General features: G+C 41.8%; 2 protein-coding genes across 5 annotated transcripts in view; both read left to right on the forward strand.

Annotated features, from left to right (window-relative positions):
- Positions 1 to 1,629: 1,629 nt before the first annotated feature.
- LOC142661572 (cornifelin homolog) lies at positions 1,630 to 7,261 on the forward strand. The gene is made up of 4 exons (XM_075838996.1): positions 1,630 to 1,935; positions 3,374 to 3,574; positions 6,363 to 6,499; positions 7,074 to 7,261. The coding sequence occupies exons 1-4, from the start codon at positions 1,776 to 1,778 to the stop codon at positions 7,221 to 7,223; spliced, it is 648 nt and encodes a 215-aa protein (XP_075695111.1). The 5' UTR covers positions 1,630 to 1,775; the 3' UTR covers positions 7,224 to 7,261.
- Positions 7,262 to 8,802: 1,541 nt separating this feature from the next.
- The window catches only part of RABAC1 (Rab acceptor 1), a 19,792-nt gene continuing 758 nt past the window's right edge, over positions 8,803 to 27,836 (forward strand). Inside the window, exons 1-5 of one of the 4 annotated variants that reach the window (XM_075840282.1) lie at positions 8,803 to 8,904; positions 15,843 to 15,945; positions 23,751 to 23,960; positions 25,752 to 25,849; positions 27,811 to 27,836. The exon at positions 27,811 to 27,836 is cut by the window's right edge and continues 76 nt beyond it. In XM_075840282.1, coding sequence (XP_075696397.1) covers positions 15,878 to 15,945; positions 23,751 to 23,960; positions 25,752 to 25,849; positions 27,811 to 27,836 — 402 coding nt within the window. In that variant the 5' untranslated portion in view covers positions 8,803 to 8,904; positions 15,843 to 15,877. Of the gene's footprint in view, positions 8,905 to 8,999; positions 9,082 to 9,223; positions 9,248 to 15,842; positions 15,946 to 23,750; positions 23,961 to 25,751; positions 25,850 to 27,810 lie in introns of those variants that run through there. The other 3 variants (XM_075840283.1, XM_075840284.1, XM_075840286.1) reach the window with 3 other exon arrangements.

Here is a 27,836-nt window from a genome sequence, read left to right on the forward strand (position 1 = left end):
CATCTCCTTTCTTTTCTGTCACTTCTGAGTTTGGCTACAAAAACGGAGTCAAATACTGCATCAAAACTTTGTGTGTGATCCTGACCTTATAGGGCTCCCATAGAGATACATTATGCCTCCAATTTTATATCGACTCCATACGTACGGAGTTGTTCTCGCCTAGAAACATTGCTTGTAGGGGAAAATGTATGGCCACGTACTAAAGGAGCTGTACAGGGATCATGCACAGGGCATCTGGACCTTGAACTTTTTCGATTGTACAAAACTGACAACATTCGCTTGGTATGAACAAGGTCTAATTAAAGGAGTCCTCCCATAATCATATCCACAGGATAGGTGATAAATATCTGATCGGTGGGAGTCAGACCACTAGCTCACCTTGCCATTCTTGGGAGCCCTATAGGAACGGAGCGGTACTACTGCGCATGCACGACCACTGGTCCATTAATTTCTATAGCGCTGCCAAAGATAGCGCTCGGCAGCCCCGTAGAAAGGAATAGAGTGGTGGTCAAGCATCCGCAGTACCGCTCCATTCCTACGGGGCTCCCAAGAACGGCAAAGTAAGCACATTCTCGTGATCGGTGGAGGTCCCAGCAGTAGGACCCCCACCGATCAGATATTTATCACCTATCCTGTGGATATCATTATAGGAAAACCTCTTGCTGGAGCTACACCTAAACTTTTGTTATGTATGGAGCAATAAATCGCTGTCCATAGGAAGTAATTGAATTGTTTGAAAATCTCTTCAAAATTGCTCCAAACAAGAGATTTAAATGCGATTTTATTTTTAATCACTACTTACTGGGATTTCAGAGCTACTCACTTGTCTGGAGCGATTTTGAAGACCTGGTTAAGCTACTCAATGAATTCCTATGGACAGCGACTTCTCCCTCTACACAAAGCACAGGTCTAGTCCCAGCCTCAGAACGGAGGGCTGTATCTTATTTCTGGGGCTAATTAACATTGATTAAGGAAACAGCTTTATATGAGGAAGAGCTGCAGATAAGTGGTTTGGTGAGCTAGCACTTGTAAGTACAGAGAGGGCGACTGCAGAGCATTAGGCCTCGTGCACATGCCCATATTATTTTTACATAGATGGGGGAGAATGAAATATATTGTGTGCTCTGACAAGGTGTGAGCATTGCTGATGGTTTATGGATCTGTAATAAGGATCTGTAGGGACTTTGTGTACTGCTCTACACGGTTCATGTGCACAGCATTGCTCTGAAACCATGGAGGGAATAAAAAAAAATTGTGAATAGACGCTTGTAAGTTCCCATTCATTAACCTGGCCTGTATTACGGTTTAGGCTGTGTTCACAGTTGTGTTTGTAGTGCATGTGTTTTGTTTTTCTTTATTTGCATTGTAATAAGATGTTGTTTTTACCTTTGCTCAAAATGGAAAAAAAATATTAACCCCTTCCAACAGCAAAAGTATTGTGCTGTGTTGCATTGTATACTGTTTTTTTATTTAGATATTTTCCTTTAAATATTTTCCGGTACCCATACAAACCACGCTTCTAGTCATTATATGGATATGTGCATGAGGCCGAATGTTTATCAAAATGTTCAAGGAATATTTCAAGCTAAACTGAATTCCTCTGTTTTGTGTCTAGTGCAAGGCCTGAGGGGGTGAAGCATGCCATAGGGATTCACAGAAGAGGACACGCACCACCTCGAAGACCTTGCATTAGGCAAAGCCCAAAGTATCCAATTTCTCCGGTCTGTTTCTTTAAGAGATCCACGGACTGGAATATGTGTCCTATTTTTTAGTAGATGGGAGCTGATGATCAGATAAACATGCAGGTGCCAGTATTGCAGGTTCCATCTGCTGTGCCAGTCCAGATGCCATCTGTCATTACTAATCAACTCCCTGTGCCCGGGCAAATATCTACAATGGCATCTGCTGTCCCGATGCTTCTCCCTGTGACACCAGGTAGGTCCTTGTCGCATTAAGTGAGCTATTGACGTTGTCCCCACACTTGATTTTTAAGGTCAGGTTCACAGATGGCTGCATTTCAGATGTTTAATCTCTCCCCCCCATGCATGAGTCGAACAGACCTTTTTGGTGAACCAGTGGAGCCGTTCTCAGCTGCTATGTACAAGAAGGCCCTCAAGCCAGCTATGTGTGAATGAGGCTTTAGGGACTCTGTTCTTGTAAGGTGTCCTAGTAAACCCTAAGGCTGCATGCTATGTGCAGAAGGCAGAACTGGCTTCATACGATCTCTCCATGAACTGTGAAATGGTGCCCTGTATAGTACGTAGGGTGTACCTCTATATGGAATCTGGGGAATATGGAGGTGCGTTAGGGCCCCATAGACTCTTAGCTTGTATGGACCCATAATACAGCCCTTTGCATGAGCCCTTGGGCTCTGGTCACATCACGTTGGAGACCTACGCCGAGAGGATTCTCTGATGTATACCTCCTACGGAAGGCTGTGAAGTATCTCGCTGTATAGGCGTACCGCAGAATACGTCGCTAATTGACTGTTATGCATGGTTTTACTGTATCCCTCTGTGTATGATGGTGTAGCCTCCTATACAGCAATAAAGCTATATCCGTTCGCATGTCGGGGGCCTATAGATGGGTTCGGTGTATACACCGGGAGCTTACCCGGCGCGTGCATTGAACCTAGAGTTCTAACGTTATGTGACACTTGTATTAAGTTTATTAGGGGTTTTTTTTTATCCACACCTGCATTATGAATTAGTTTTTCTGTTCCATCATAGAAGCAGAAAGAAATGGCATTCAATGCTATGACGGACGCCAACGACGCCCACTGACTAACGGGTTCTGTCTAATTTCCACCATGGTGTCCGTAATTTTACCAGAAAAAAAATAGTGCAGTATGCGGCACTAGTTTTATTTATTTTCCACCCTTTTGATGGAATCTACGACCGAGCCTTCAATGCAGACTTGAAAACGGCCTTAGAAAGTCGAAGAAGCTTTATTTATAAGGCTGGATTCACACGAGCATGTTGCGGCCGAAATATGTTCCGTCCTTTACAGATTTAAGTCCCGGACTGAACACACTGCCTCTCCGTGGAACTACTGTCCCGTACTGTAATCATGTTTTCAGTACGGGACAGTTGTCCCGCAGCGAGGCAGGGACTCCTAGCGTCGTATGTAACTATGGTGTTAGGAGCCCGGCTCCCTGCAGTGTGTTCGGTTCCGGGACTTGTGGCCGAAATAAGTTCCGTCCTTTACGGATGTAACATCCTCGTCTGAATCCAGCCTAAACCTGAAAAAACGTTAAACAAAAAAAAAAAAGATTCAGAATACATTTTCCTAGGTTGTGATGTCACTTTACACGTCCCGATAGTAAATAAAGCTGAACGCCTTCAATGTTGACTTTTTTTTTTTTTTAACCCAGTAATCACCCAGCCGCAGCAACAACCACAGCCGCAGCCCCAAGTTGTCCTAAATGTGCAGACGGCTCCACAAACATTTAACCCAATGGGAATGCCTTATGGACCTTGTGGAGGGCCCATGGGACCTTTTGTTGGGCCAATGACATTTGGACCCATATCTTGGAGCACTGGACTCTTTCAGTGTTGTGAAGACATCCCAATCTGTAAGTCTGGCCAATGAATGAAATGTAATGTCTGAGCTCTTAGGCCGGGTTCCCACGTAGCATAAGCGCTGTGGAGTTTTTGCAACGGAATTGTGTGCGGAAATTCTGCAGCATTCCTGGTGCATGAGGTTTAATAAATCTCATGCCCACGCTGCGGAAAAAAAATGCAGCATAAACGTTAATAAATTGACCTGCGGCGTGGAATTTAATTCCTAGGCATGTCAATTTATGTTGCGGTTTTGTTTTCTGTTGCATGTTTTTCAATGGGGCTGCAAAACCCGCAACAGAAAGCCAAATGTTGCGACTTTTGCGGTACAATCCAAGCGATTACGCCACAAAAATCGCCACTCCGGGAAAAAAAAAAATCCTACTTACCCAAAATGCCCTGCTTCTTCCTGCAGTCTGGCCTCCTGGGATGACCTCTCATCCCATGTAACCGCTGCAGCATCGCATGGCCTGCAACGTCATCGTAGGAGGCCAGAGAGAGCAGACGTCAAGGGATGGGGTAAGTATGAGCGCTTTTTTTACGCCGCGGAAATTCCATCCCAAATGCAAGGTTTTTTTTTTCCGTCCCAAATGCAAGTTTTTTTTTTTTTTTTTGGACGGACGGTACTGCGGGTCCCAGGTTGGATACGCTGCGTGATTTTTATGCAGTGTATCCGACCCATGGGAGCCTGGCCTTATACTTGCTTTGGACAGTCCCTTTTTATTAGAAGGGTCTCCCAATAATAAGTTGATCACAGGATGTGGTGCTGCTAGGACCTCCAGCGATTAGTGTTGATCTGTGGCGGAAGCCAGCAAGTGTTCCATTCCCCTACAGCGCCTCCACAGGGAAAATGAAGCATTAAACAGTTGAAATTAATAGATTGTGTAATATGCGGATTTGGGGGTCTTCCAAAGTGAGACTCTTTGTAGCTGCTCTTCACTTTGGCTGATAGATGAAGGTCCTGAATGGGGGGCTCCAATCTATTCACTCAGCCAGACAACCCCTTTCCGCATCCTGATGTAACTATGTCACAGAGAGAGTGGGAGACTAGGGAGTAGGCTTGAGCTGAACCCGCTCAATACCGTTAAATTCTAAATAATACCGTTAAATTCTAAATAATAATGTTAAAAATGTGATACACTGCGATCCATAAGTGTTGCAGTGTATGGTACCAGCAATCAATCCTACACAGTAAATCCAGTAAAATAAAAAAAAGAAGCAAGCCAGAATTGCTGTTTTAGATCACCTAATCTCTCAAGCAATGTCTTCATCGCCACACAGCCCCCTGTAGGTTGTGCCACACAGCCCCCTGTAGGTTGTGCCACACAGCCCCCTGTTACATGGCACCCCCCCCCCCCCTTTCCACGAGAAGTCCCTGACTTCACTGTCCATATATGGACAGTGAAGTCAGGGACCTCTCCTGAAGCGGAATCCCCGGCCACAGCGTTTCCGAAGCTGGGGATTCCGCTCCTACAGGGAGCAAAAAAATACCCTCCTCATCACATGCACGAGGAGAGGGCGAGCTACGGAAGACACGGCCGCCACTCGGGACACATTCCAGTGATGGCCGTGTATTACCTGGCCCCATAGACTTCTATGGGGGCCGGGAGAGCGGCCGCAAATAGGGCATGTCCCATTTTTTGACAGCTGGGTTTCCGGCCCGTCAAAAAATCAGTTATGTGAATAGCTCCATTTGGGGTCTATTGTTCCTACTTCGGCCGTGTGACGGCCACTTTTTTTGAACGGCCATCACACGGCCGGGAAACACTGTCATGTGAGTAGGGCCTTACTATGAGGAGTCATAAGATGTAGGGTCCAAGAATTTGCAGTTGTCTTAAAGGGAACCTATCACCAGCATTTCACCTATCGAACTATACTCGCCCCTCACTGGCCGCTGATATCAAAAGTTCATTGGCGTTATCCCCTCTCCTAAACTCCTCTAATCGTAAATAATGGACTGCAAACACTTCACGCCTTTTAGGCCGGATTCTCATGAGGCGGACACGCTGCTTCAAAATCACGCAGTATGTCCGACCTGGAACCCGCAGTATATTCCGTCCAGAAAATCTCTTGGTTTTTCAAACTGAATTTCCGCTGCGGAAGAAAGTCGTTCATACTTACCCTCAGTCTTCTCTGCGCGTAGTCCGGCCTCCTGCGATGACGTTGCAGGTCATGTGACGCTGCACCCTGTGATTGGCTGCAGCGGTCACATAGGATGAAACGTTATCCCAGGAGGCTGGACTGCAGGAAGGAGGACGTTCTGGGTAAGTATAACTTTTAATATTTTTTCTTACTTGTGACTTTTACAGCGGAATCACTGATTCCGCAGCAAATGTGGCACCACACAAAAGAGCTGTGATTGAGGAAAGCGCACAGTGGGGCAATTTTATATGCGTTTTTTCCGGCTGCATATTTCCGCAGTTTGGAGACGAGATTTGTTAAATTCTCACCCACACTGCTGCTACTGTAATACGCTGTGGATTTTCCGGAAGGAATCCGTTGCAGAAAATCTGGAGTGTTTACGACGTGTGTGTTCCTACCCTCAAGGTGTAAGGCCCCATGCACACGAATGTAAAAACGCCCGTAATCACGGGCACGGGTCTGTAAATACTGGTGCAATACGGGTCGAATATGTGTGACCAAGGACCCGTATTTACGCCAGTATTACGGGAGGAAAAAAATAAGTTTGTGTGCATGAGGCCTAATGTTGTGGAAAACCCCTTGACGTCCTTAAATTTACCAATTTAAATGACACTCGAAGGCCATTATATCAAGGTCCTACTCCTTCCTCCTTTGTCCTAGGTATCTTGGGTAGTCTCTGCCCCATCTTTCTACCTTGCTACCTGTCGTCGCTGTTTGGAGAGATGTGCTGCTTCGGCATGCTGCCTGGTGCTATGTTTGCATTGAGAACTGGTGTACGTGAACGATACAAGATCCCGGTGAGTCTGAGCGGCGTGCGTGCGCGCGAAGTGCTGTGGAATATGTTGCCGCTATATTAAAGTTGAATATAAAGGACACTTGTTCCCTTGACAAACCGCACGATACGGTGCTGGCAGTAGCACTCAGAGGACCCGTGCTGTACTATTACAAGGTTCTGATCGCGTGGGTGACGTCACTGTGCCCGCGTGATCAGCAGCAGGACCATGGCTGTAATGGAGTTGACACATGGAGCGAGGTCAGCGCGCTCTATATAAGCCACCTCCACCCGTGACGTACATGTACCATGGGTGGTCGTAAAGGTAGATCAAAAACGACAAAGTTCTTATATGGCCGTCGGCGGAAAAATAATTCATTGCTCTTGGAATGTGTGGAAAAAACTAAAATGAAGGGGGGTTAAAGGAGTCCTGGGTAAAACAATGACGTTCTATACAACGGTGGTCCCTCTTCTGTAGCGTCACGCTCGTGTTCTAAGTGGACAGCCCCTTTAAGTTCGCTCCGCTTTTCCAGTCATGTTACAACTTCCCCTCAGCTGAGATGTGTTGTCTTGATAACGTGTTTCTTGTGTTTCTGCAGGGAGACCTTCTGAACGATTACTGCGCCATTTGCTGCTGCCTGGTGTGTGCGCTCTGTCAGATGGCACGAGAAATAAAAGGCCGAGAGTGGCATGGCACCAGACTGCCCCAGCCTCACCTTCACATACATTTTGGCCGCCGTCGGCGGTGATGTTAACCTGACTTTATTGTCTTTTGTATTTATATATTTATTCCAATTTAACTTAATAATAAACTTCTATTTATTTACTTCGTGTTGAGCTGACGAATAATAAGTAGTCCTGGGACTAATTCTTATAGCCCGCTCATATCTACCCTGGAAGCAGAGCTAGTGGCCTCCATCACAGATCCGGCCGACAATACCGGAAACATTAGCTCCGCTTGCTGCGCTATTATTTTCAGTAAAACCACTGACGCCCTGACAAAAAAAAACTTTAAAATCCATTAGTTCCGTCATACAGCGGAACCGGCGCTTCTGGTATTTTAGGTCTTCTCCTCTGGAGTAGAGCAACGGAAACACCCACGCAGGTGTGATCCCGGCCTGAGGCCACATGTACGTTGTAGAACTTTTTCGCACGTAAATTGACCTGCGGTGTTGATTTCCAGCAGTTTTTTGCTTGTACCCAAACTGCCCCAGACTGTTTGCTGCAATTTTGCGGATTTTGTGAATACACCTTTTATGCCCTATTAAATAATTTTTTTTTGCCACTGATTTCTGATGCAGATACCACATCGAAACTGTGCCCAAAAAAAAAAAACGGCCGAAATTGAACCCCATTGATTTCAATGGCAGACAGAGGCTCCCCCCTCCCCCCCCCCCCCCCCCCAGGGTGGCTGATCACGGCATAAAAAAGCGGCATGTCAGTTTTTAACTGCAATTTGAGCCTCTGACTCCCCATTGAAATCAATAGGAGGCAGAAAAAACCCACGGCGCTCATTCCTGGACATTTTTCTCAGAGGTCCGTGCATTAGCTTCAAAGGCCGCAGGCGGAAAATGCTGCGAAAACCACAGGGGGAAAAAGAGTGCAGGCAGGTCAAAATCTGCACTTAAATAACTGAACAAATTCAGATTTTTTTTTTATGCCTGCAAACAGCAGTGTGAACAGGACCTTAGATGGCTCTTCAACACCATGTTTGGAAAACATGCCCGCCCTGTGTCAACCACAGAACTGAGCGCCACTAAATGTGAACACAGGGAGGAGACGTTTTTGTCTGAAAAAAGTGGGGAAATATAAAACGCACTGCAAATATTTTATTTTGGGTAGCATATTTTTTTTATGTGCCGGTTTTTGGCACACTGTGTGTGTAAAGAAACTGTGTGACGGAGGCTTGACAGAAAATGCTTAATTTTATTAGTGGTACTCCTACCAAAAAGATAAAAATTATATATATTAGTGAGGCAATCCTCACCACCACCCTGCACACCCGGACTGTGCCTCATAACACTCTATACAGACATGAGACATTTCTCTCAGAAAAAACGACATGAAATGGCGCCTTCACTACAGAAATATCCAGCCAATCACAGCTGTTCTATGATGGTTTGACAGGCTTCCCTGTGATTGGCCGAAAGCTCTCTTCTGAAACGCGGCTGCCTTCAGCCAAACACAGCGCTGCCTTTTATTATAGACTACGCTTATCAGGGCGTGACTTGCTAAACAAAATATGCAAATTTTATTCTAATTAAAAACCATATCCCGATCGCTCTTTTAAAACTACACATCCCAGACGCCAGTTCTGCGTGACGTCATCACGATGAAGTCGTGGCATCAGTTGCTATGGCAGCAGTGCTCAGAGAGCGTTTTTTTTTCCGGTCTGTGCCAGATCACTTCCGGTCGCAGACGAGAGAGGAGGTAGGTTCTTGTGGGGGATCTGTCATGTCCTAGAGTCCAGCTCAAGCTACTGTGACCCGCAGTCCTATATGTCCTGTGGAACAATACACCCCAACGTTCTGTCTGGGAGCTGTAGTTCCAGGCAGTAGGTCCCTTGTATAGGAAGGCTGCTCTATGAGAATTAGGGGATTGTGTGAGGTCACTGGTTTGGTATTTTTAGTATGATATTGTCCCGTGCAGTCATGGGGGATATAACCTCTTTCTTCCGGTCATGTGATGTTGACATGGACGCAACGTCACCGCCGTCCAGCCTATGTACAGGACCGTCCGAGGACGGAGCAGGACTTTGTGACTGTTTACACGAGTTATGACTTGTATTCTTTTGTTTGTAAACTGATTCTGATGGATCACATACTTATTATAGGGATCTTCGTTGCGGTCAGAGCTCCGGTATCTTGGACCGCAGACTGCGCAATTCTTGCTATTAACGGAAATCCTTCCGAAATGGCGCAAACTCTAAAATGAGCCTAATTTCTCACTGCTGAGGGTTTGTTATCTAAACTATCCAACATATCCTCATAAATCTTCTGTCCTGATCGATTTGCTATATAAATCCCTGTTAGAGTCCAGTGGGAGGTCCTACTTAGTGATTGCTAACTAATTCAGGGAAGGCTGTCAATCAATGGTGGAGACCGCCCACTGGACTCCTCGGTCCAGAATGAGCAAAGATTGAAGAGAATAAATGACTGAGGCCCCATGCACACGACCGTAAAAACGCCCGTAATAACGGGCCCATAGACTTCTATTGGCCATGGGTACCTTCCCGTTTGCGTACAGGAAGGTGCGTGCCTGGGGCCTGAGTAATGAACTATTTATCAATCTGCTCATCTGATGCTGGCGGCAGATCGGACATCATGTTCTGGGTGACCGGTTCCATTTAAAGGGGGGGGGGGGACATGGGCGTGCGTGCTGTTCTCTCCATTTATCTGAGTTGCGAAACACCCCCCAGACATTTATGGCATATACACTAGGCTATGTTCACACGGAGTATTTTGGGGGAGGAATATCTGCCTCAAAGCTCCAAACGGAATTTTGAGGCAGATATTCCTCCCCCAAAATACTCCGTGTGAATAGCAATGATCGCGCCGTTTTTCGCCCGCGGCCATTGAGCGCCGCGGGCAGAAAACACGCTTTCTCCTGCCTCCCATTGAAGTCAATGGGAGGTCGGAGGCGGAAGCGCCCGAAGATAGGGCATGTCGCTTCTTTTTCCCGCGAGGCAGTTTTACTGCTCGCGGGAAAAAGACGCCGACGCCTCCCATTGAAATCAATGGGAGGCGTTCTCGGGCCGTTTCTGCCGAGTTTTGCGACGCGGTTTCCGCGTCAAAAAACTCGGCAAAAGACCCCGTGTGAACATAGCCTAAATGTCCCAGATGGCGATACCTCCTTGTACCGTTCCCGAGGGCCGCAAACAAAACAATGTGGCCCTTTGTCCCCAAAAGGTTGTGCACCACTGGTGTGTACTGTATACAGATGTAAAAACTTTTGTTTTCTGTTTACTGACCGCAAGCAGAGGGCTTGAAAATGGTGAGGCGTTGAGACACAACGTAAGTTGCAGACAATTTCTTCATACAATGAAATCTCCTGTAATCATTTTACGGTAAAAAAATGTTTCTGTGATCTGGGCCGTGGAAGGACAATCGTTTCAATACGGAGAGGTAATTTATGAAATATATTGACCTCCAGCGCTGCCATTATAAGGGTGTGTTCACACGGCTTGTTTTTTGGGCCGAAAAATCGGAAGCGGAACGCCTCCATGTTTTCAGTACGGGACAGTTGTCCCGCAGAGAGGCAGGGACTCCTTGCGTCGTACATCACTATGATGCCAGGATCCCGGCTCCCTGCACTGTGTTCGGTCCGGGACTTGCGGCCGAAATACGTTCCGTCCATTACGGACCGAACATGCTCGTGTGAATCCAGCCTTACACTTTGTGGCGTCCGACAGGGTCAATATAGGGTTAAACCCTCCTGCTGGCCTGTGCCACTGGTTTGGGCGGTGCCTCCTCAGGATGCCCGGTCAGTGACTAGATCCTGGAACATAGCAGAGCGGTGACATCACCGGGGTGACTACCTTGTAACGCCGCTCCCCAGACCCGTCTACAGCGACCGGCGGTGACATTTAAGGTCGATCTTCTACGTTCCCTCACGTCTTCTGCGTCTAGATATTTAATTAGGTGTTAATTGAATGTTTAACCCCTTCCCGCCGCAGCCATTTTTCGGATTTTCACTTTTGTTTTTTTCCTCCCCACGTTCCAAAAGCCCTAACTTTTTTTTCTTTTTTTTTCATCCATGTTGCCGTATGAGGGCTTGTTTTTAGCGATACCAAATTGATATTGTTTTTTATGTTTTACAAGGAAAAAACTGTTTGTTACAAATAAAATTTGAGTTTTATCGCCACATTCTGAGAGACATACATTTTTTATTTTTCCGTCGATTTACTTGGGACTTGAACCGGCGATCACTGGATCGCTTGCACGATATACTGAAATACTAATGTATATCGTGATACTGACAGTCTCCTATGAAGCCCTTCCTCATTGATGGCTGACCTGGGGGCCTTCATCTGGCCCCCAGGCTGCCATGCCAACCAACGGCGCGCCCGAGGGGGGGTGTTGTAACTATACAGGGGGTTGCCCCCCTGTTTTTAGTCATTTAAATGCCGCGGTCGCTATTGATCGCAGCATTTAACGGGTTAAACTAGCGCAACCCCACTCGTTACCTGGAAGTGTTGGCTGTAAGGCACAGCCGACACGCCCGTTCCATGGAGCAGGCTCGGCCCCTGTGCCCGCTCCATACTCCCCCCACCCGACATGCGCTGTATATATACGGCAGATGACGGGAAGGGGCTAATACGTTTTCTATTGCTGGCAAAGGTGGGTGACACTCAACAGCCAATCTTACACGGCGTTAATATGGCTGCATTAAAGGGTCCTATCACGAGGGCCAACGTCGGCCGTGTAAACGAGCGCCGATCAACCAGACAGATCATTGATCGGCGCCCGTTTGTATAGGGACGAGAACTCGTTACTCCAATCGCTCGTCCCCATACATTCCCTTCCTGGCGGCAGCGCGTCTCCCTTTACAAAGAGAATTGCGCCGCCGACAACGATCATTTTTAATGCTGCATAAAAGAGCAGATCACACGATGGACGGGCGTTCGTTCGCCCGATCGTTGGCCCGTGTAATAGGGCTATTAGAATCCTGTCACCTCCTTTAGGAATTACCTCTAGGTTTAAGAAATGCAATGAAATTCCTATAATCTGGCATACGATGATCCAGACTGTCTAGTAATCCGGCACTTTGTTTTACCAACAACGTCGCGGCGGCAGATTTATTATTACGGTCTTAAAGTTAGACTTCGCTTTCCCTCCGCAGCTTTCACTTTTTCCGCCCCACTTTCCAAAAGCCGTAACTTTTTGTTATTTTTCCATCTATAAACCCGTATCAGGGCTCGTTTATTGCGGGACGAGCTGCAGTTTTTCGCGGCACCATTTATTGTACTGGGAAATGTTGTGGGGTAGAACGGGAAAAAACATAGATTCTGCCATTGTTTTCTGGGTTTCTTTTTTACGGCGCTCACTGTGTGGTAAAATCGACACGATAACGGTCAATACGATTACGACGATAGAAAATTGATATCGTTTTTTTTTTTTTACTTTTACAAGGAAAAAACTTGTTGAGAATAAAATGTATTTTGTGTGATTCTAAGGGCTTATTCAGACGAACGGGAATTACATCCGTGCAGCCCGAGTGATTTTCGCACGCGTCGCACGGACCTATATTGGTCTATGGGGCCGTGCAGACAGTCCTTGATTTTTACGCAGCGTGAGTCCGCTGAGTAAAACTCACGACATGTCCGTTCGTTGTGCGTATTTCATGCATCACGAACCCATTGAAGTCAATGGGTGCGTGAAAACCACGCGCAGCACACGGAAGCACTTCCGTGGAACGCGCGTAATTCGCGCAACAGCAGTAAAAACTATGAATGAAAACAGAAAAGCACCACGTGCTACAAACATACAAACAGAGTGTCATAATGATGGCGGCTGCGCGAAAAGCACGCAGCCGCGCATCATATGGTGATGCCACACGGAGCTGTTATGGACCTTGTGCGCGCGCAAAACGTTAGACATGTTAAACTCTTTTCTCTTCCTTAGGCCTCGTGCACACTTACATCACCGTTTTCGCGGCCGCTTTTGACGGGTCCGTGAACCCGTTTTAGCGGCCGTGTGATTTCTGTGTGCACTTTGTGTTTCCGTTTCCGTGCGCCGAGCATGGTACTGTCCAGGGTGCTGAAAGAGTTAATGGGCTGCACTGATCGGTGGTAACTCTTTCAGCACCCTGGACAGTACATGCTCGGCCCGCGGAAAATAAAATGTTAATGTAATAAATTTTTTTTTAAAAAAAGTTCATACTTACATTCCTCCTGTCCGGCCTCCAGCGATGACGTTTCATCCATGTCGCCGCTGCAGCCAATCACAGGCTGTAGTGGCAGTCACGCACGTCAGGATGATGTCAGAAGGCCGGCCTCCAGGGATGACGCTTCATCCCACGTGCCGCCTCTGCAGCCAATCACAGGCTGCAGCGGCCTCTGCAGCCAATCACAGGCTGCCGCTTCACAAAAGAAGGTCGGACTGGAGGAAGAAGAGGGACTCGTCACCAAGACAACGACCGGGTACGTATGAAATGCTTCTTATTTTATTTTTAATCAGCAGCCTCTTTTCTCTATCAGTTATTGATAGAGACAAGTGGCTGCCGATTAGTGTAATATTTTTCTAATGTTTTTCTGCCCGCCCGGCGGTTACTAGGCAACGGCTCCATCACACACGGACGGCACACGGATGCCTTCCGTGTGCCTTCAGTTTTTTTGACGGCCCCATTGACTTGCATGGGCCTCACGGTCACGGATTCTTGGACCAAAGTAGGACATGCTCTACTTTGGATCGGAACGGAGCAACGGAAGTGTGGATGGCCCCATTGAAATAAATGGGTTCAGGGTGCTATCAGTGACAAAAACAGATAGCACCCTGAAGGAAAAGACTGAAGTGGGCAAGGGGCCGCTTGGTTTACTTACTTTTGACCAATATTTTGCATAAAAATCTTGGTGCATTTTAGGCCGTGCCCCTTTTCTAGGCACTCTTCAAAAGCGTCTAGCGAAGCGCAAAAAGTGTCTAAAACTCATAATAAATCTAACACACGGCATGTACTTGCTGCAAATTAAGCTAAGACGCTTTTAGCTTAGTAAATTTCCCCTTTATGTGGCATTTCACAACACAAAAAGAACAGTTAGGTCGCGTTCAGACATGGCGGACTCCACAGCAATGTATTATACAACACATGTGCATGACGTTTTTGAAAAGCCCATCAAGATGTAGCAGAAAAATTCCACATGGAAATCCACAGTGGAGTCCCATTATTAGGACCAGCAGCTAATATCCAGAGTAACCGGCGTGTGCAGCACGGACAGCAGCTAGACGGGCGGGGAGTGACTCAATAAGGTGCTGGTCGGTGGTTTCCGGTATCTGGAGCCTCGCTGACTGCAGTGCCCACATTTACTGGAGGGTGCGTGGAGGGGGGGGGGGGGCTCCATAGAGCGAATAAGATGATCAAGGTCCCACAGATGCTCAATTCGCTTCCAGTCTGATGAATTAGGGGGCCAGGGAAGTACTCTGAGGTCTTGGTCGTGCTCTTCCAACCACTGCCGGACATTTCTAGCCGTGTGACATGTCGCATTGTATTGCTGGAAGATCCATCTGCCCCAGGGAAGACAATCAGCATGTATGGGAGGGGAGGGGGGGACGTGATCTGCAGCGATGGATTCATACCCAAATCTCTTCAGAGCCGTCCACATGGATGAGTGGCCCAGAGAATGCCATGAAAATATTCCCCATAACGCTGCCGCCACCGGCTTGTGTTCCTCCAGCAATGGTTGCCGGGTGTTTGTTCTCTGATGTTTCTCGCCTGACAGCAACGTCCATCCGTTCTATGTAGCAGAAAACGTGACTCATCGGAGAAGACGACCCTTTACCAATCATCGGTGGCCCAATTCTGATACTGCCGGCAAATTGAAGCCTTTTTTTCCAATGCACCTTTGTTACATAGGAGCAGTGACCGTCCGTCGGGTTCGGAGCCCCATACACAGTCGTGTTCACTGAACTGTTGTTTTAGACACGTCTGGTGGCCCCTGGTTGATTTTCATGGTGAGCTGCTCCACTGTAGCGTGTCGTTTGGCTCTCGCACACCTTGGTAGCCGACGTTCACCTCCCACACCAATGGCACGCCGTGCTCCGCAGTTTCCACGTCGGTTATTCCCAATGGTGTCATTTGTCCACTCACGATACACTGTCACCACTGGAGCACGCGAACAGGTCACACACTGCTGTGTGAGAAATACCAACACCCCGGGCCCGAATGCCAATAATCAGCCCTCTTTACCCACGACAACAACGAGTGATATGTGATCAGACAAACTATCCCACACCTTATATACCCACCAAGCCCACCACACATCACTTCATGGGCAACACACGGCCGACGTCGAAAGTAGGAGGTGGTCATAATAATGGGACTCCACTGTGTATAAACGTTGCGGGTTTTCAGATCTGCCGCATCCTCGTTCTTTAGTGCAAATATCACAGGATTTTGCGCTTTTCACCCTTTTAATTTCTTCTGCTTATTTTGAACTTCGCCTTTTGGAAATATATTGAGCGTTAACATTTTATTGGGAATTTTCTTCCTGCAGGTCCTACAAATTAGTTTTTAGACACCTTTCTATCGCTGCCTGATCATTTAGACTTGATCAGGTGCCATAGATCCAGATTACTGTTCTTTATTTTTTATCATAGAGACTAAAGTATCCTCTAAGTCAGGCTAAGTTCTGTGTCTCTCCATTTCCATCACAGGCTTTCGCTATTACCACTGACCGGAGGCACTGAACATGGCAGGGAAAAGTGGGGATGTGTTAAATGGAGGCGCAGAAGAGGGACCCACTGGTCTTTTAAACAAGTAGGAACTGTAATTGATGTATTTTTTTCTATGTCCTGTAGATAACTAACAAACCCTTAAATAACTACAATAATACTGCCCCCTATGTACAAGAATATAACTACTATAATACTGCCCCCCTATATACAAGAATATAACTACTATAATACTGCCCCCTATATACAAGAATATAACTACTATAATACTGCTCCCTATATATAAGAATATAACTACTATAATACTGCATCCTATATACAAGAATATAACTACTATAATACTGCTCCTATATACAAGAATATAACTACTATAATACTGCCCCCTATGTACAAGAATATAACTACTATAATACTGCCCCCCTATATACAAGAATATAACTACTATAATACTGCCCTCTATATACAAGAATATAACTACTATAATACTGCCCCCTATATACAAGAATATAACTACTATAATACTGCTCCTATATACAAGAATATAACTACTATAATACTGCCCCATATATACAAGAATATAACTACTATAATACTGCCTCCTATATACAAGAATATAACTACTATAATACTTCCCCCTATATACAAGAATATAACTACTATAATACTGCCCCCTTTATACAAGAATATAACTACTATAATACTGCTCCTATATACAAGAATATAACTACTATAATACTGCCCCCTATATACAAGAATATAACTACCATAATACTGCCCCTATATACAAGAATATAACTACTATAATACTCCCCCTATATACAAGAATATAACTACTATAATACTGCCCTCTATATACAAGAATATAACTACTATAATACTGCCTCCTATATACAAGAATATAACTACGATAATACTGCCCTCTATATACAAGAATATAACTACTATAATACTGCCTCCTATATACAAGAATATAACTACTATAATACTGCCCTCTATATACAAGAATATAACTACTATAATACTGCCCTCTATGTATAAGAATATAACTACTATAATACTGCTCCCTATATACAAGAATATAACTACTATAATACTGCTCCTATATACAAGATTATAACTACTATAATACTGCCCCCTATGTATAAGAATATAACTACTATAATACTGCCCCCTATGTATAAGAATATAACTACTATAATACTGCCCCGTATATACAAGAATATAACTACTATAATACTGCCCCTATATACAAGAATATAACTACTATAATACTGCCCTCTATATACAAGAATATAACTACTATAATACTGCTCCTATATACAAGAATATAACTACTATAATACTGCCCTCTATATACAAGAATATAACTACTATAATACTGCTCCTATATACAAGAATATAACTACTATAATACTGCCCCCTATATACAAGAATATAACTACTATAATACTGCCGCTATATAAAGAATATAACTACTATAATACTGCCTCCTATATACAAGAATATAACTACTATAATACTGCTCCCTAGATACAAGAATATATCTACTATAATACTGCCCGCTATATACAAGAATATAACTACTATAATACTGCCCCCTATATACAAGAATATAATTACTATAATACTGCCCCTATATACAAGAATATAACTACTATAATACTGCCCCCTATATACAAGAATATAACTACTATAATACTGCCTCCTATATACAAGAATAGAACTACTATAATACTACCCCTATATACAAGAATATAACTACTATAATACTGCCCCCTATATACAAGAATATAACTACTATAATCCCCTCCCCTATATACAAGAATATAACTACTATAATACTGCCTCCTATATACAAGAATATAACTACTATAACCCCCTCCCCTATATACAAGAATATAACTACTATAATACTGCCCCCTATATACAAGAATACAACTACTATAATACTGCTCCCTATATACAAGAATATAACTACTATAATACTGCCCCTTATATACAAGAATATAACTATTATAATACTGCCTCTATATACAAGAATATAACTACTATAATACTGCCTCCTATATACAAGAATATAACTACTATAACCCCCTCCCCTATATACAAGAATATAACTACTATAATACTGCCCCCTATATACAAGAATACAACTACTATAATACTCCCCCCTATATACAAGAATATAACTACTATAATACTGCCCCCTATATACAAGAATATAACTACTATAATACTGCCGCTATATAAAGAATATAACTACTATAATACTGCCTCCTATATGCAAGAATATAACTACTATAATACTGCTCCCTAGATACAAGAATATATCTACTATAATACTGCCCGCTATATACAAGAATAGAACTACTATAATACTGCCCCCTATATACAAGAATATAATTACTATAATACTGCCCCTATATACAAGAATATAACTACTATAATACTGCCCCCTATGTACAAGAATATAACTAATATAATGCTGCCTCCTATATACAAGAATATAACTACTATAATACTGTCCCCTATATACAAGAATATAACTACTATAATGATGCCCCCTATATACAAGAATATAACTACTATAATGCTGCCCCCTATATACAAGAATATAACTACTATAATACTGCCTCCTATATACAAGAATAGAACTACTATAATACTGCCTCCTATATACAAGAATAGAACTACTATAATACTACCCCTATATACAAGAATATAACTACTATAATACTGCCCCCTATATACAAGAATATAACTACTATAATCCCCTCCCCTATATACAAGAATATAACTACTATAATACTGCCTCCTATATACAAGAATATAACTACTATAACCCCCTCCCCTATATACAAGAATATAACTACTATAATACTGCTCCCTATATACAAGAATACAACTACTATAATACTGCTCCCTATATACAAGAATATAACTACTATAATACTGCCCCCTATGTACAACAATATAACTACTATAATACTGCCCCTATATACAAGAATATAACTACTATAATACTGCCTCCTATATACAAGAATATAACTACTATAATACTGCCCCCTATATACAATAATATAACTACTATAATACTGCCCCTATATACAAGAATATAACTACTATAATACTGCCCCCTATATACAAGAATATAACTACTATAATACTGCTCCTATATACAAGAATATAACTACTATAATACTGCCCCCTATATACAAGAATATAACTACTATAATACTGGTCCTATATACAAGAATATAACTACTATAATACTGCCCCTATATACAAGAATATAACTACTATAATACCGCCCCCTATATACAAGAATATAACTACTATAATACCGCCCCCTATATACAAGAATATAACTACTATAATACTGCCCCCTATATACAAGAATATAACTACTAGAATACTGCCCCCTATATACAAGAATATAACTACTACAATACTGCCCCTATATTCAAGAATATAACCACTATAATACTGCCCCTATATACAAGAATATAACTACTATAATACTGCCCCCTATATACAAGAATATAACTACTATAATACTGCCCCTATATACAAGAATATAACTACTATAATACTGCCTCCTATATACAAGAATATAACTACTATAATACTGGTCTTATATACAAGAATATAACTACTATAATACTGCCCCCTATATACAAGAATATAACTACTATAATACCGCCCCCTATATACAAGAATATAACTACTATAATACTGCCCCCTATATACAAGAATATAACTACTATAATACTGCCCCCTATATACAAGAATATAACTACTATAATACTGCCCCCTATATACAAGAATATAACTACTATAATACTGCCCCCTATGTACAAGAATATAACTACTATAATACTGCTCCTATATACAAGAATATAACTACTATAATACTGCTCCTATATACAAGAATATAACTACTATAATACTGCCTCCTATATACAAGAATATAACTACTATAATACTGTCCATATATACAAGAATATAACTACTATAATACTGCCTCCTATATACAAGAATATAACTACTATAATACTGCCTCCTATATACAAGAATATAACTACTATAATACTGCCCTCTATATACAAGAATATAACTACTATAATACTGACCCCTATGTACAAGAATATAACTACTGTAATACTGCTCCCCCCTATATACAAGAATATAACTACTATAATACTGCCCCCTATATACAACAATATAACTACTATAATACTGCCCCTATATACAAGAATATAACTACTATAATACTCCTCCTATATACAAGAATATAACTACTACAATACTGCCCCTATATACAAGAATATAACTACTATAATACTGCTCCTATATACAAGAATATAACTACTATAATACTGCCCCTATATACAAGAATATAACTACTATAATACTGCTCCTATGTACAATAATATAACTACTATAATACTGCCCCTTATGTACAAGAATATAACTACTATAATACTGCTCCTATATACAAGAATATAACTACTATAATACTGTCTCCTATATACAAGAATATAACTACTATAATACTGCCCCTTATGGACTATAATATGACTATTATAATACTGCCCCTATATACAAGAATATAACTACTATAATACTGCTCCTATATACAAGAATATAACTACTATAATACTGCCTCCTATATACAAGAATATAACTACTATAATACTGCCCTCTATATACAAGAATATAACTACTATAATACTGACCCCTATGTACAAGAATATAACTACTGTAATACTGCTCCCCCCTATATACAAGAATATAACTACTATAATACTGCTCCTATATACAAGAATATAACTACTATAATACTGCCCCTATATACAAGAATATAACTACTATAATACTGCCCCTATATACAAGAATATAACTACTATAATACTGCTCCTATGTACAAGAATATAACTACTATAATACTGCCCCCTATGTAGAAGAATATAGCTACTATAATACTGCCCCCTATATACAAGAATATAACTATTATAATACTGCCCCCTATGTACAAGAATATAACTACTATAATACTACCCCCTATATACAAGAATATAACTACTATAATACTGCCCCTATATACAAGAATATAACTACTATAATACTGCCCCCTATATACAAGAATATAACTACTATAATACTGCCTCCTATATACAAGAATATAACTACTATAATACTGTCCCTATATACAAGAATATAATTACTATAATACTGCCCCGTATATACAAGAATATAACTACTATAATACTGCTCCTATATACAAGAATATAACTACTATAATACTGGCCCCTATATACAAGAATATAACTACTATAATACTGCCCCCTATATACAAGAATATAACTACTATAATACTGCCCCTATATACAAGAATATAATTACTATAATACTGCCCCCTATATACAAGAATATAACTACTAGAATACTGCCCCTATATACAAGAATATAACTACTACAATACTGCCCCTATATTCAAGAATATAACCACTATAATACTGCCCCTATATACAAGAATATAACTACTATAATACTGCCCCTATATACAAGAATATAACTACTATAATACTGCCCCCTATGTACAAGAATATAACTACTATAATACTGCCCCCTATGTACAAGAATATAACTACTATAATACTGCCTCCTATATACAAGAATATAACTACTATAATACTGTCCCTATATACAAGAATATAACTACTATAATACTGCCCCCTATATACAAGAATATAACTACTATAATACTGCCTCCTATATACAAGAATATAACTACTATAATACTGTCCCTATATACAAGAATATAACTACTATAATACTGCCCCTATATACAAGAATATAACTACTATAATACTGCCCCCTATATACAAGAATATAACTACTATAATACTGCCCCTATATACAAGAATATAACTACTATAATACTGCCCTCTATGTATAAGAATATAACTACTATAATACTGCCTCCTATATACAAGAATATAACTACTATAATACTGCCCCTATATACAAGAATATAACTACTATAATACTGCCCCCTATATACAAGAATATAACTACTATAATACTGCCTCCTATATACAAGAATATAACTACTATAATACTGTCCCTATATACAAGAATATAATTACTATAATACTGCCCCCTATATACAAGAATATAACTACTATAATACTGCCCCTATATACAAGAATATAACTACTATAATACTGCCTCCTATATACAAGAATATAACTACTATAATACTGCCCCTATATACAAGAATATAACTACTATAATACTGCCCTCTATGTATAAGAATATAACTACTATAATACTGCCTCCTATATACAAGAATATAACTACTATAATACTGCCCCTATATACAAGAATATAACTACTATAATACTGCCCCTATATACAAGAATATAACTACTATAATACTGCCCTCTATGTATAAGAATATAACTACTATAATACTGCCCTCTATGTATAAGAATATAACTACTATAATACTGCCCTCTATGTATAAGAATATAACTACTATAATACTGCCTCCTATATACAAGAATATAACTACTATAATACTGCCCCCTATATACAAGAATATAACTACTATAATACTGCCCCTATATACAAGAATATAACTACTATAATACTGCCCTCTATGTATAAGAATATAACTACTATAATACTGCCTCCTATATACAAGAATATAACTACTATAATACTGCCCCTATATACAAGAATATAACTACTATAATACTGCCCCCTATATACAAGAATATAACTACTATAATACTGCCTCCTATATACAAGAATATAACTACTATAATACTGTCCCTATATACAAGAATATAATTACTATAATACTGCCCCCTATATACAAGAATATAACTACTATAATACTGCCCCTATATACAAGAATATAACTACTATAATACTGCCTCCTATATACAAGAATATAACTACTATAATACTGCCCTCTATGTATAAGAATATAACTACTATAATACTGCCTCCTATATACAAGAATATAACTACTATAATACTGCCCCTATATACAAGAATATAACTACTATAATACTGCCCCTATATACAAGAATATAACTACTATAATACTGCCCTCTATGTATAAGAATATAACTACTATAATACTGCCCTCTATGTATAAGAATATAACTACTATAATACTGCCCTCTATGTATAAGAATATAACTACTATAATACTGCCTCCTATATACAAGAATATAACTACTATAATACTGCCCCCTATATACAAGAATATAACTACTATAATACTGCCCCTATATACAAGAATATAACTACTATAATACTGCCCTCTATGTATAAGAATATAACTACTATAATACTGCCTCCTATATACAAGAATATAACTACTATAATACTGCTCCTATATACAAGAATATAACTACTATAATACTGCCCCTATATACAAGAATATAACTACTATAATACTGCCCCTTATGGACTATAATATGACTATTATAATTGGGTTTTACTGTTCTTTGTCTCCTTTTGCAGACAGAGCAGTGGTCATAGCCAGACACAGGCTTGTGAGAAGTAATGGGGGGCTGATCTCTTGGGACACATTTATAAGAATTCTTATAAGAATATATTTCTCAGTTTTTATTGCAATATGAGACAGATCACAGGAAAGAAGGTTTAAGGGGTTCTCCACTTTGAACAATCCTTACTTGTGGTTAGGTTTCCTTGACCATAAGGTGATCACAAAGTATCATCTTGCTGGGATCAGTTGTAATCTGTGGGAAAACCATGCTCCAAGTGTTTAATTTCCCTGCAGCGCCACCACAGGAGAAATGAAGCATTACACAGTTCCCATTCATATCTTTCTATTCCTTTTTGTAGGTTCCTTCCTAAGATGATAACTCAAGCTACAGCGAAGGACTGGTTTGACCGTCGCCGGGCCCATATCCGCCCATGGAATAACTTTGCGGATCAGAGGCGCTTCTCCCGGCCACAGAACTTTGGCGATCTGTGTAAGCGGGTGACACGGAATGTGGAACATTTTCAGAGCAACTACATCTTCATTTTCCTGGGGCTTATCACATACTGCATGTGAGTACTGCCCCCTGTCACCTGTGTTTAGCATCATCATATTCCTTATCATATTATCTGCTTCATTCTTATATATCTGCACACACAGCAGCCAAGTCATCACCTCGTAACTGAGTCCGGTGTATTCCTAAATGGCCGTTTGGGCTAACAGAAGAGAGGTCCTGTCCCTGTAATGTGTGGCCCTTAACTAGGACGGCATAGTCAAGTGACCGATCCACTTTAACCCTTTCATGACCAAGGGTCGTTGATGTCCCAGGTCACAATTTCAATTTCTGATATGCACTTCTTTAAACGATAATATCTTTGGAACCGCTTTGAATGTCAGAACTATTTTTACTCGTTTTTTTTTTACAAGACTTATGAGGCTTTCATTTTCCAGATTAGTTTAATTAATTCCATGTTTTTAATTTTTATTATGAGCAGACAAATCACAGAAAATGCGGGGAAAAAACTACTTTTTGTTTGTCTGTGTGTATATATATGTACACACACACTGTACAGTTCTGTAATAATTAGTCTTCTCTCTCCGTCACCCTGGATCGCTGTGAGGGGCAAGTGACGAGGGCTATAAGGCTATATACACACGACGTGAAAAAAGGGCAACTAATAACGCGGATTACGTTTTTCATGGCTGTTTTGCATCAGTGTGCCTCAAAATTTAAATCCGTTTCCCGGGCGTCTGACCATTTTTTCCCGGCCTTTGCCATCCGTTTTACATGGCCACCTGAAAACACCACAGTGCCCATGTAGATAGTGACGCAATACCACTGTAGATAGTGCCACATTGCCCACTGTAGATAGTGATAGTGCCCACCGTAAATGGTGCCCACATAGTGCCACACACAGTGCCCATGTAGATAGCGCCACAGTGTCCCTTTTAGGTAGTGCCCATATAATGCCACAGTGCCTATGTAAATAGTGCCACACCCCCTGTATATAGCACCCCCTGTAGACAGCACCCCACCCCCTGTAGACAGCACCACACCCCCTGTAGACAGCACCACACCCCCTGTAGACAGCACCACACCCCCTGTAGACAGCACCACACCCCCTGTAGACAGCCCTATATATAGCCGTATGGGAGTTGTGAAGGGGTTAAAGATGATTAAAGGAACAATCCAGGCAAAACTGATACTGTGTTATGCCCAGTTCATGGACTGGGGCGTTTCACCTGTCAAACCGTAACGCAGGTGTCCTAAGGCGACAGAAACCACCTGTGGAGCAGAAAGTTTACAGTGATTTACTTAAGGGTGACGACACCACCCCGCTGCACACCATTTAAGAGCTCCAAACAGGAAATCCTCGTCACGCAGCGCCCCCTCTGGCCCTGCACTAAGCATTACACATTGTATCAATTTAACCCCGAGTTTTCCAAAAACTCCAAAACTAAAAAAAGTCACCAGCAAAAATGATTTCTAGCAATGTCCTTGTTGCCCAAGTTGTTAAAAATTCTGCAGAGAATGAATATATGGCGCCTCCACGATGGCAAATAAAGTGCCACGGACAGGAGAGGGTCACAAAAGCCCTGACCAATGTTTACTTTTCAGATTTAATTGGACTTGATCCGATCCCATCCTTGGCGTTAAATATTCAGCTCACACAGCCGTGATATAACCATCACTCCTGTCACCCAACTTTCCCAGATTCCTGAAAGCAAAGCTGCCTTTGTAATGCCAATGTAATATACCGATTGTATTCACATACCTGTCTAAGTATTGTCAGCTTTTTGATGATTCTCATCTGCCCTGAATATTAGAACTTCCACAATGTCATCTTATTTCTTCTTCGCAGTATCACTAGCCCCATGCTGCTCATTGCCATCGCCGTCTTCTTTGGTGCCTGTTACATCATTTACCTGAAGACCCTGCAGTCCAAGATGATCCTGTTTGGTAAGTTATAATATGGACTGACACCCGTACAAGATTGAGTTCTATATTGATATCCTGATCAGTTTTATAGCTATAGGGTTGATGTCAAGTCCGATTGTTGCAGCAGATCCTTCCAGTGTGTAGTAGCTGCGTTCTCCGTGCAGTGACCTCTGCTGGCCGCCGCCGTGGTTTGTGCAAAGGGTTTCCGTTTGTCACCGTTGTGTAAGGGTTCCGTAGTTTTGGCGGAATGAATAGCGCAGTCGACTACGATATTGATTCCGTCAACACGACAGAACCCTTACACAACGGTGACCAACGGGCTGGGGACGTCCCTGCTCTGCCGGGTGAGATCGATATTAGTATCGATCTCACACGTTTAACCCCTCAGATGCGGTGCTCAATAGCGTGCACCTCATCTGAGTGGTTTTGGAGAGAGGGACGGAGCTCCCTCTCTTCCCCCACCGACACCCGGCGATACGATCGCCGAGTGTCTGTGTCTCTAATGGCAGCCGGGGGCCTAATAAAGGCCCCCAGGTCTGCCTGGAGCGACTGCCTGCTAGATCATGCCGCAGGCATGACCTAGCAGATGCCTGTCCGTTTTAAACGGCCAGGCAGTAATACACTGCAATACAAAAGTATTGCAGTGTATTATAATAGCGATCGGAGAATCGCATATTATAGTCCCCTAGTGGGACTAGTAAAAAAGTTTAATAAAGTTAATTTTAAAAAAAAATGTGAGAAAAAATGAAAAACCCAGCTTTTCCCCTTACACAATGCTTTACTATTAAAAAAACAAAATAAAGTTAAAAAGTTACACATATTTGGTATCGCCGCGTCCGTAACGACCCCGACTATAAATCTATAACATTATTTAACCCGCACGGTGAACGCCGTAAAAAATGTAATAAAAAACTATCGAAAAATTGCTGTTTTCTGTGAATCCAGACTTAAAAAAAATGTTATAAAAAGTGATCAAAAAGTCGCATCTACTCCAAAATGGTACCAATAAAAACTACAAGTCTTCCCGCAAAAAAAGCCCTCATACAATCGCATCGGCGAAAGAATAAAAACGTTACGGCTCTTCAAATATGGAGACACAAAAACAAATAATTTAGAAAAAAAAGTGTTTTTACTGTGTAAAAGTAGTAAAACATACAAAAACGATACAAATTTGGTATCGTTGCAATCGTAACAACCCGCTGAATAAAGTTATTGTGTTATTTATATCACACGGTAAACGGCGTAGATTTAGGACGCAAAAAAGAGTGGCGAAATTTCAGATTTTTTTCTATTCCCCCCCCAAAAAAAGTTAATAAAAGTTAATCAATAAATAATATGTCCCCCAAAATGGCGCTATTAAAAAATACAACTCGTCCCGCAAAAAACAAGACCTTATACAGCTATGTAGACGCAAAAATAAAAACGTTTTAGCTCTTGGAATGCGACGATTGAAAAACGTAAAAAATAGCCTGGTCATTAAGGTCCAAAGTAGGCTGGTCATTAAGGGGTTAAGTGGCGAACACCTCTTCGTAAATGTTTCGCATCTTTCAGCTGGACGTGTGCCACAATTGTGGCGTATCCATTGCGCTCTCCTCTTCTCCCCCACCATGTCCCCTCTGACTCCCTCTTCATGCAGTGGCTCATTCAAGGTACTGACACCGGGCAGCGCCAGTACCTGCGACGATGCAGCACTGATAGCGTTGAGTGCTGCGTCGTAAAGGTGTCAGTACCTTGAATGAGCCATGACATGAAGAGGGATCTGGAGGGGAGAAGAGAAGTTGAGCAGTCAGGTATAGATATAAACATTAGCATATTTTTGGTTTATGTGTCTGATGGGTAAGGGAGAGGGTGTAGTCAGATCGAGGGGGGGGCACGGTAGAGGCTAGGCATGTGCCTCCACCTTACTATGCCCTACAGACTGAAATCTGAGTACATGTATCCCATCCTCTGCTTATATGACTTACTATTAACTTACGTTACAGGTCGAGAAGTGAGTACAGCCAATCAG

Source organism: Rhinoderma darwinii, chromosome 10 (assembly GCF_050947455.1).
Source record: "Rhinoderma darwinii isolate aRhiDar2 chromosome 10, aRhiDar2.hap1, whole genome shotgun sequence".
Classification (NCBI taxonomy): domain Eukaryota; kingdom Metazoa; phylum Chordata; class Amphibia; order Anura; family Rhinodermatidae; genus Rhinoderma; species Rhinoderma darwinii.

Coding starts and splice junctions, on each gene's coding strand:
- LOC142661572 (XM_075838996.1), top strand. CDS start 1,776: ATGGGAGCTGATGATCAGATAAACATGCAGGTGCCAGTATTGCAGGTT. Junction 3,575..6,362: donor TTGTGAAGACATCCCAATCT/GTAAGTCTGGCC, acceptor CCTTTGTCCTAG/GTATCTTGGGTAGTCTCTGC. Junction 6,500..7,073: donor GTGAACGATACAAGATCCCG/GTGAGTCTGAGC, acceptor GTGTTTCTGCAG/GGAGACCTTCTGAACGATTA.